This window comes from Apostichopus japonicus, chromosome 19 (genome assembly GCF_037975245.1).
Source record: "Apostichopus japonicus isolate 1M-3 chromosome 19, ASM3797524v1, whole genome shotgun sequence".
Lineage (NCBI taxonomy): Eukaryota > Metazoa > Echinodermata > Holothuroidea > Aspidochirotida > Stichopodidae > Apostichopus > Apostichopus japonicus.
In genome coordinates, this window is record NC_092579.1 from 1,980,630 (window position 1) to 1,991,568 (window position 10,939).

Consider the following 10,939-nt stretch of genomic DNA (forward strand, 5'->3'; position numbering starts at 1 on the left):
TTCCACTGCACAAATCCACAACCAACCTAACTTTCCGCTTATCCGAAGACATATACGCATCGGTTTAACCAGGGAGTCCCTGGTTAAACCATGGAGGTATAAACAGCTCCATGGTTTAACCACAAAAAAAAAACAAGAAACATACTACTGCCCTTTTTCTTGATGCCGAAAATGCGTTTGAGGAAGCATCGCATAACGGAATTAGAATTAAACTCCTCTGCAATTACCAAGGGCGTAGGAACCGGGGGGGGCTGGGGGCGCCAACCCCCCAGTGAAAAATATGGAGGGGTGGAAGTATCATTCCGCCCCCCCCCCCGCTTCGCAAGGCAGAAAACCCCTTTTCATTTCCAAATGAGAAAAAAATCTCATTTGGAGCACCAAATTGCATCTAAGACCAGGTGAAAATGCAGAATTATATACAAAATGGAGTGGGTGGGTTGAAGTGTGCTATATTGCACCAAATTGCATCTGAGGCCACCTGGAAATGCAAAAAAATTCCTCCCCCAGGCCGGCCATCAGTCTTCAGCCCCCCCCCCCCCCACTCAAAGTACCTTCCTACGCCACTGCCAATAGCATCAGACTTTTTTCCTTCTTTTCTTATTGACCGCAATGTAATATCTGTTACAAATACCACGACTCCAAAAATTATATTTTCCTTCATGCTGGTAGGCCTACTCCACCGGGGGCTCAACATAGAAAACTGAATTTTCTGGAAAAAAAAGAACCCGTTTATGTTAGCCTGCTGAGCGATGATTTTGCTGTGTCATCTTGACATACCAGATCGCTACATACCAGTACACGCAGGTAGTGTGAACTGGAAAGGAAGAGTGTCAGTTACAGGTTAGGACTTGGCTTGCAGGTAGCGTACGTTGCAGAAGTTGATTTGAAACATGGCTGATAAACCAAAAATTACCTATGTCCGCGGACGTGGGCGAGCCGAAGTATCCAGACTTATTTTTGCTGTCAAAGATGTGGAGGTAAGCCAAATATTATTTTTTTGAAAGGTTTAATCCAAACGTTATCATATAATATATGCCTAGCTTAGGCCTACGATTTACAGGGTACAAAATACGGGCCCAGTAGCATATATATGCATACATCTATGTACAGTAGCTCTCACGTGTGGCTTGTAGGGTGGCATGCTACTGTACTAAAGTATTAGAGTCTATATGAATCCCTCCCGAGTGTTCTCCCGTCTCAGGAAATGTGACAAAGAGGATCAGGAGAACATCATTTTTGACCTGTTATCAATCAGGGTCTGTTTTTTTGTTGCTTGCATGTTGGAGAGCATCAATGGGAGCACGTGTGGTGCACAATTGGGTCAATTGAGGCAATTCTAGACCCCTTATCCCTAGCAGCATACAAGCAGCATACAGTACCTGTACAAAATTGTTTTACTACTGCGTGAAGAGGTTTGTTTACAAGTGACGAAAAAATTCGGCTGGGATAGCAAAAAATCTGCATGGCCATGATACAGAAAATTGATAGTGCCATGAAAGGCCAACTTGTGAGCTATCCAGTGATGGGTAGCATTTAGCTAGTGAGAACTTTTATCTAGACTTAGAGACCACATTACTTTTGTGATTTTGTGTGTAAGTCAATGGGGCTTATAATGGGCGTATGCTACCATAGTACAGACGGCTCAGTTACTATAACTTAAGCAGCAGGGGATCTGGCCTACACTGAATTCACTACATATTGCTGTTTTACTTTCTAATTTCGGTACTAATTTAAAATTAGTTACCAGAAGTATAGAGGTGTCTACTAAACCTTACCTTGTCGCATGTAAAAAATGTATGAGGTGTACTTAACATACTTCAAGGCACTGATTCTAAATTAGAGCCCTAATTTCTTTGAATACTGTTAGCGTACATTTCAGTAGAAACAATGGATTTTAACATGACTTCTACAATCTCAGGTTATTTTAACTCTACATATTATGACTTATTTCAAGTCTGAAGTTAAGTATGCCTACATTAGACATTGGTCAATTTGAGGTCCAATATCTCATGCTGTTTCAATAAACCCAGTCTACTGTAGTTGAGTCTAGACTGAAGAAGAAATTTTAGAGCCACATGTCCCCTTACACATATCCCCTGACTTTGTTGTTTTGTCTCTAGAGTAGAGGACAAGTTTAAACATCTAAACTTAGATGTTAGCTTCCAAAGAATAATTCAGCATTACAGTTATAAAAAATGCACTCAGCACTATAATTTCAAATGCAATGCATTCAGCCTACTGTTTCAAAGAATGCATTCAGCACTTCAGTTTCAAATACAATGCATTCAACACTATAGTTTCAAATACAATGCATTCAGCATTAAAGTTTCAAATACAATGCATTCATGTACAGTACAGTGTATAATTTCTGTATGCACAGTAGTATGAACCTGAAATAGTGTTCTTGGATAAGTTAATAATATCTACATATTTTATCTTTATTGCAGACAACAGAGGAACATATAACAACAAAGGAAGAGTTTCAGAAATTGAAAGCAAGTAAGTTGGCATACAGTATGTAGCAGGGCCGTCTTAACGCATGGGCCCACTGGGCACTGGCCCAGGGCCCCGCGATGTCAGGGGCCCCGCAATCGTAGTTACCCTATTTCTTAATCTGGGAGGAAAACTTATTGAATAGGCCATTATGCCTGATTGAATTCGATACTTGACAACTTGTGACGAGAGTTGGTGAAACACTTAAGAGTTTGACATTAAATATTCGAATCTGAGTTGGCAATCCTGAAATATACAATGCCCCGAAGGTTTACAACACCAGTTGGTCATAGTTGGTCATAAGAACCTACGCTAGTCTCTCCTACTATTAACAGTACACTCAATTCAGGTGCAATTATGTTTCACCACGAGGAGCATGCTATAAGTTCATGTTCTTCGGGCCCTCCCTTAAAAATACTTCAGGTTCTTGGCGACTACGTTGCGTTAGATAGTGTAAAACCGCCTACACCCCCTTTCATTTCTATGCATGATGGTTACAAATTGTACTGGGGAACATTCATATTCAAGGTTAAAACTAATCAATAATCTCCGGAACAGAATGGGGCAACGGCGACTTAATAGGCTCTCTCTCTCATGTGCATAGAAAGCGACATCGTCAAAAAGATTGACTTTCAGCCAATCATACTACAGTTTAAGATCAAGAAATGCCGCAAGTTCCGTTAGTTTCCCCAGTTGAAAGACTCAACACAAGGGTGTTACAAATGGTGAGTCCAGTATTGTTAGGGAAGGGATGGAGGGCAACTGGAAGATTACTCTTCTATCATGTATTTCAGCTTTTAGATATATCACGTATGTTATTCAGATAAAGTTTTATGCTTAATGCGCGACATAGGGAGGGGTGGTAAATGCAGGCATGTCTATGCTTGAGCGATTGTCAAGGATGTCAATTTTCACGCAACTTTTCTCGAACTCACTTGCTTGAGGGGCCCCGCTCCATTGCCGGGCCCAGGGCCCGGTAGTCTCTTAAGACGGCCCTGGTATGTAGGGCCAGGGGATGTTCAGGTACTGTATGTACCTGAGTTTTGGAACTTTTGGATAAACAGTAAAATGGTGAACGTTAACTTCATTTCTGGGTTTTATTGAAGACATATATCCACTCTTGACAAAATTTGCTTAAAACCTCAAGCACATTTGAGATATCAAACCCTGCCTGTGTACAGCTCATTAATTAATGTAAAATGCCAAAGTTCATGTAATAAAGGTTAGAGTTCAAATATGTGCCAAAATCATTTCCCAAACTGCTCAGTTAAGGTAATCGATGAACTTTGTGGGTTTTGCCTGTGAATAGGATATAGTGCCGACTGTTACTTGTGCAGTGCCAGAGGTCCAAGGAAAAGAAAAATTAATGTACAAATATTTTGTCTTTCATGGACATTTCAAAAATGTGAGAATGGCTGAAACAAAAAAAACCTGTAGTAGGTGATCAGTCCCAGCATGATATAAGCTCAATATAGCAAACTTCAAAACGTCTAAAATGTTGTAGTCTGCTAACTCTCTAGGAGTACATTGGTCATGATCCGCCTAATTATCTTTGTAAACGAAGAGACTAAACAACCCAGCTAAAATGGTAAATAGCTATGAAAGAATCCAAATGGGATAAATGCTTTCTAAAAGTGCACAGCAGCTTATCTGCAGGTGATGTAACTCATATTTACTTATTTTTCTACTACTTTTTTGCTTCTGAATGTCTCAAGAAAAAACCGTACATGTTTCTTTAACCATCTTTCTTTCTTTCTTATTTTTTTTGTTGGTTTCTTTCCTCAGCTGGCAAGCTAATGTTTAACCAACTGCCCTTGATTGAGATTGATGGCCTCTGTCTGATCGAGTCTCAAGCTCAAGGAAATTATCTTGGACACAAGTATAACATGCTTGGGAAAACTGACCTGGAAAAAGGAAGGTAAGACACTGGACAGTGGACAGTGGACAGTGGTCAGTTAAAGCAGCTCTCCTGAGGATACACAAATAAGGAACTCATATATTTACATCAAGAATGTATAAATTTACATGTTGATGAAAGAAAACGATACTATATAGAGGGCATCAGTTTGTGTTAGAAACAATCAACATAGCAATCACATACAACATAATTTAGTGTACAAATTCTGTGTAGCTTTGAAATTGTGTCTAGCAGAATGCTATTATGGTCACTGTGCATAAAAGATACTACTCATCTTTGCATATGCATTTAACTATTTGACTAATTTGCATATGATCAGTAGCATGTTGTGATGAGACAATGGATAAATTAATCTCTGTCAACTGTTTGCCTAGAACAGTTCTGCAGCAGCACATTAAGATGTAGCCTTATTTGGATATTACGATTTCTTGATATCATAAACTTATTTCTCAAATCTCACTGTACCATTAAGTAATAATAGAATATCTAGACCATTAAGCTAGTTTACTTAAGTGAGAAATGAAGGAAAAGACACGTGTCCAAATGTTGTTTAACACAAGCTGTTGCTAGGGTAATTACAGGTGAAAGGTCATTTGATTCAATTGTGTTTACTTACAAGAGATGCAAATGTGACTTTCAACAATAACAATGTCAAAGAAAGCATGGAAACATGTTTGATATCCTGGTAAGAACTAGTGACTTACTAAGTTACTGATCAACTCAGGCCTGCTAACAGTAACAAAAGAAAAGCAATATTGAAAGTACTTAGTGTTTGGCATCTACTGGTTCAACTTTAATCTTGATAATTAGCAGTTTTCAATTTCTGAAAGCATACAATTTAATTCAGTTACAGTATGTTATTTGGATATGAGTGCTGCTGTATATAGCATAACGTGTATGTCCATATACTCAAGGTTTCAGTTCAGATATATACATATATACAATAAACTTCAACATCCAGGAATTTGTTACTTCTCTGTTCAATTTTTATGGACTACCATTTTTCTTTGCAGAGTTCAGATGTTATTTGCTGGGTCAAATTCATTTAACGGTGTAAGCGGACCAAGCTGGTTTTTCATGCCAGCAGAAGCAAGAGCGGATGCAAAGAAGTCTGCAATCGAAAAAGCAAAGACCAGATATTTACCCGTGTTTGAAAAGGTAAACACATTTCTTGATTTTCTTGTCATTGTAATTAAAGTTGTATGGTACCACTTATGCATCAATTGCTGTTTGAATTGTTTGTAAAATGGAGGAGGGTGCTTATAGGTGCATAAATGATGCTATATTTTCCAAGGTCTAATAGCAATGCAACTTTTAAAGATCTAACGAACACCAATGAACAACATTGTCATAATCATTTTAAATAGGCAATAGAAATCATAAAGTAGCTTCATCTCCCAACAAATTCCATCAAAGATTTACCATTTTACAAGTCTTTTCTCAATGCAGGGATGTGGCCACTGGGTTGTGCCCCAGGGATGTGCTGGGCGGCACTGGGCGGCCCTGCCCAGCACTAAATATTACCGCCCAGCACTGTCTTAAAAATCGTGAATCCCGCCCAGCACTATTATCATCTAATATCCCCACATTCCTAACATTGTATTCAACATAAATTGGGCCACATGTATCCTCGTTCCCCCCCCCCCCCCCCATTTGTAGAAGTCACGTAAACACAGGTGCGGAGATATGGAGTAGGCATGGCTTTAATCTGCAGTATCACACTACACTAGCTTTGTATACAACTTGCCCTTGTCAATGTCAGGCTGGCAGTTGTAGCGCTAGTGCACCACGTACGTATATATGTCACCCCTCCCCTAAGACCCCTCCCCCAGGACAGGGGATCAATGTACCCGGCGCTCAGGAAGTCCTGGGCACATCCCTGGGAATGAATGTAACATTTTGTCTGCCAGTGGGGAGATATCCCCCTGATTGTTTTTTTTTGGGGGGGGGGAATGGATGCACCCCTGGATGGCTCCATTAATAGTGGATCCGATTTGCACTATACAAGGATGATGGAACATTTCAAACAAGAAGAATCAATGTTGGTGTACAAAACATTATTTGCATGCATGTACAGGCATATGTATTAACTTCCCAGTTCGTACATGTAGTACCTTAGGTATGTTGTGTACCTAGTCACCATACCTAGCACCATTTTGTAATATCTCTGTGTTGCAATACTTCAGGTCACTCTCTTACACTCAGCTAATAAATATATATCAGCAGAGCCAGCCGTTATGGCAAGCCAAATGCCCAATAGTTCAAGATTCCAACCAAATACTTGCTTTTTCAGTAGAAGTAGATATTCCATGCATGAGTAGGGACTGGATAATTGTGTCTATAAATTGGAATCTGTTATTCAGCTCTAACAGGCCATAAAATTTGTCTTTCAAGAACATCAGTGTATGATTTCAGAGCTGAACAATTGCAGGATAAGCGTCATTTCATAAGACATTGTTCTCACTTTAACCGTTATCTCTTCTTTACCATTTCAGGTCTTAACTGAGAATGGAACTGGTTTACTGGTTGGTAGTGAAGCTACAATTGCTGACTGTGCTTTGTTCAATACCCTGTCATTCATGAAGGAGATGTCAGAATACAATAATATTCTAGATGATTTCCCAAAATGCAAGGTAGGCACTTTAAGATGATCTGTGGCCTTTTTGTCTGGTATATTGTTGATTTTAAGACAAGAATTTTTCCTGTTAATGTTATTCTAAATGTTTGCCTGCAAGCAGTGCTTTGTGCAACTGTATCCAAATGATTTTCTGGTAACTGAAGTTGATATCCTAGCAAAATTGCCGAAAGTAGAGCTTTTTGCAGCAGGTATCATGAAGATATGAGTTTTCATCTTTTGTGACATTTTGTAAACACATCTAGAACAGCAGAATAGATGATTTCATCAGGGTTCTTAAGCTGCAAATGTCTCTACTTTTCTTGATAGTTTGTTGATTATTTATACACAGGGGAAAATAATATTTCTAATAAAAGATATGTTGTGATCAAATTCTTTGTTTAGAGTACTTTGTCCTTTGAAATGGACTATGTTCTTTGAATTATGAACTTTGAACTATGTCCAAATAACAGCTAAAGCAAAACATTTCAATGTATCAGGTTTCCAGGATAAATAAACAAACAGTTTTTAAAGCCTTAACATAAAAGCTGTTGATGAGCATTTGCGCAAATGACATACTATAGACCCCCTACTGGAGTAGTTGAAGTAGATCTGGAGTAGTTGAAGTTAAAGCCAGTCAAGATAGGTAAGATGCAATCAACCATATGTCAGAGTTAGGAGCATGATATTGAGATGGGGTTTTCAACTAGCAGGGTGGAATATTTTCTTCTTCAGTATTAAAGTTTCAAATTGTTTGTCCCAGCCTCACAGGAAATCCATTGACTTTTGCTTGGATAAATTGTGTTTGCATAAATTTAAACCCTCAAGTTCCTATAAATCCTAATATAGTTTAAAAGAGATATTTTTTGCCCCCTTTTTATTTTGTTTTTGATGTCCTTTATTTGCTTTTAAGGAACTGTGACCCACTGTGTGATATATGGATTATAAAACAAAGGAATACATTCCATCATCCTACAACACTGTGTTCTAACAAGTAGCAGATTAGTAGTGGTTTTTGAATGGAATGTATTTAATGTAAAGTGTATTATATAATATAAAGCAACTGTTATTGTCCAACCACAATTCCAACGTGCATTGAGGCTTTGATGAAGGCTATGATGTAGTAAGGTATGTCTTTTATTTAGGAATATAATACTTGAAGATTCTTTTCATAAGTTATCATTCATACAAGACCTTTGATTCCATCCACTGTTATTCTATGTTGAACACTGACATTGATGGATGATTGTAACTGACTAGAACATGAATGATGTTGTAGCTCAACTGACTTTTGCAAAGTAAATTGCACGGTCAGTCGTGGTTCATTAATCACACATGTGATATTGTGTTTGCAATGTTTTCACATTTTCACCTAGAGCTGGTTACTGCAAATGACCTTTGACATACAGTAAAAAACATTATACTTCTTCCACAATATGGTATTAGTGTACACAGTATGAAATTTGTGGTAACTCCCCTTCTGGAGATACGTATCCTCTACACAAGGCTTGCACATCTTGACCTCTGGTGACCACAAATGACCTTTGACCTCCACCAAAAGGTATACACTACTTGTGTGCATTGGTTGCAGTTTTCATGTTTCAGAGGTGTCAATGGTTGTTCCACTTGGCAAGTGTTCAATTTGTAAAAGCTAATCACAACTCGTGGTTGTCCAGTGAGAGAACAAGAAATTGTGTCTTTTATTGTAGATAACAAAGACCCATAAAATATTCCTAATACCTTTAAGTCTCAATATGTGTTTGCTGATGAATTTTGGAAAACAAATTTCCAAAGCAGATGCAATGTTTCTTATTCTAAATGCACTCTGACCAGGTGGGTTTAATGGAGAAAAGCTGTCGCAATAGAAAAAAAGAAATGTATTTTCTGTTGCCCTTATGGCGTGAATGATTTACCGTAAAATCACTGTGACAGCCCATGTCAGCATGTTCATTACACAAACTTAACCTATACAGTACTCGCAGTTGTATCGTACACTATTTTTACCCAATTCCATGAAGGATATGTCTGAAAACACCTGTATATTAATTGCAGTGGTAGGAAATGACACAATTTTGCAAGCTACATCAGTTAGACCAAAAGAAAGATACTATTCAAGAGAAGGGACCTAACACAGGCTACCCAGGAAAGTGAAACTAACGGTCGTAAACAAACAGAGATTTGATTGTCGCATGATCTGTTGGGCAAGGCTTGTAAAGTTTGAATTAAGTTTGTAGAATCTACGGACTGGTTAATAAATCTGGCAAACTTTATTCAGCTCAAAATGTTTAACGACAGATAACTCAATAAAAATAACTAATATTGATATGGAATGTGCATAGAACGTTGTCATTTTCACTGAGCTTTTCGTGCAGTAAGCTGGAAAGGTTGAAGTTTAAATGTGGCAAACACGTACTGAGACTTAAACAATAGATTAAGTTGTCTCCTTTGATTTAACTGTTTGCTTTCTTTTTTTGCTTCTGTTAGGCATTTTTGGATACATTTTCAGCCATTCCAGGTGTAAAGAAATACCTGGAGAGTCCAAGACGGTTTCCTATACCTGATGATGCCTACGCTAAGGAAGTCATCGCCGCTCTGTTCTAATAGAAGCTTTTGGGCCGTTTCATTATTTAAAAGCTTCCAACAGGGTACCTTTGTCTTTTAATGTCTCAATGTTTTGCAGCTGAAAGTAGATAAACAGGGTAATTTACAGTTTCTGAATCGAGTCATATTCTAAATCACCCAACAAACATCTAAATCTTGTAGACCGGCATTATTACTAGCCATGGTCAGAATTTGATTTCGTTTTGTTGATTTGTTTCTTCGTAAAATATATACAATGATAACAATATAAATACATATAATGTGACATATTTATGAATTAAATTTATGTTACAAAAGGAAGTTTCATTCAACACAGTAACCAAACATCAAGATGAATGTTCGCAAATAAATAGCCTCATCACTTTAAAACTAAAATATTAATATATATAGTTACAGAAGTTTGTGATTTGATGAACCTTAATTATATCCCATATAAAATGTGTGTAAAAGTAAGTTGGCCTGACGTTTCCTTCCTGGCAAGATTTTCTTCAGAGGCTGAATTACAAGTTTAACAGAAAATACAAGGGACATAGTACAAGCAAAGAAAACAGATAGGTTTCATGAGCAGGGTGAACACAAATAGATAGATGTAAGTGGATTAGTTGACAAAGGATGGAGAGAAGAAAGAAACCAACATGGGGAATTAGTGAGGTAAGGGACAAGGAGAGGAATTAAGGGAGGAGAGTAGGGAAATCACGTAACTTTCTAAAATGTTGGAACCAGGATTTTCTCAATTATCGGCTATATATATATATATATATATAGAGCATGATCAATGAAGTATCTACATTTGTCTTTTGAGGCTGATATGTTAAGAATGAAACTACCCTTTCAAAACTTGTTACAGTTCAGTAATATTTTCAATCCCGAGGCTAACTTTAGAGGCTCTACAGCGACATGTTCTAACAATTGTATGATTGTGTTCTTTACTTATCCATAAGTGACAAGGGTGCCTTAAATATTAATACAACCATCATGAATTTTCGTATTTATATGATGTAATTAGCCTATTTTCCCTTCAATACTTTTCTTGATGTCGACTTAAATAAAAAGTGTCCGATGGCATTTGTCTCTGTCCTCGTGTTGTTTTCGCTCACTGTCATCAACTTGTTAGTCAGTAAAATCAAAGTTGAGAAGAATATGAGGAAATGCACTTGAAATTCCACAAATTACATCATTGGCAAAACGAACACAGAATTGAATATAATGATATACCCAGGTGTGATTATTACAATGATGACAAAGTTCATTGCCCTCTGGTCGTTGATTACAGGTTTTCTCATGTAAGGAATAATCTGCGTAGCATTATAATA

General features: G+C 37.7%; 1 protein-coding gene across 1 annotated transcript; it reads left to right on the forward strand.

The window, feature by feature from the left end:
* Positions 1–777: 777 nt before the first annotated feature.
* Positions 778–10,691, forward strand: LOC139960213 (glutathione S-transferase A4-like). The gene is made up of 6 exons (XM_071958404.1): positions 778–977; positions 2,448–2,499; positions 4,279–4,411; positions 5,425–5,569; positions 6,907–7,044; positions 9,510–10,691. The coding sequence occupies exons 1-6, from the start codon at positions 891–893 to the stop codon at positions 9,624–9,626; spliced, it is 672 nt and encodes a 223-aa protein (XP_071814505.1). The 5' UTR covers positions 778–890; the 3' UTR covers positions 9,627–10,691.
* The last annotated feature ends 248 nt before the right edge of the window (positions 10,692–10,939 follow it).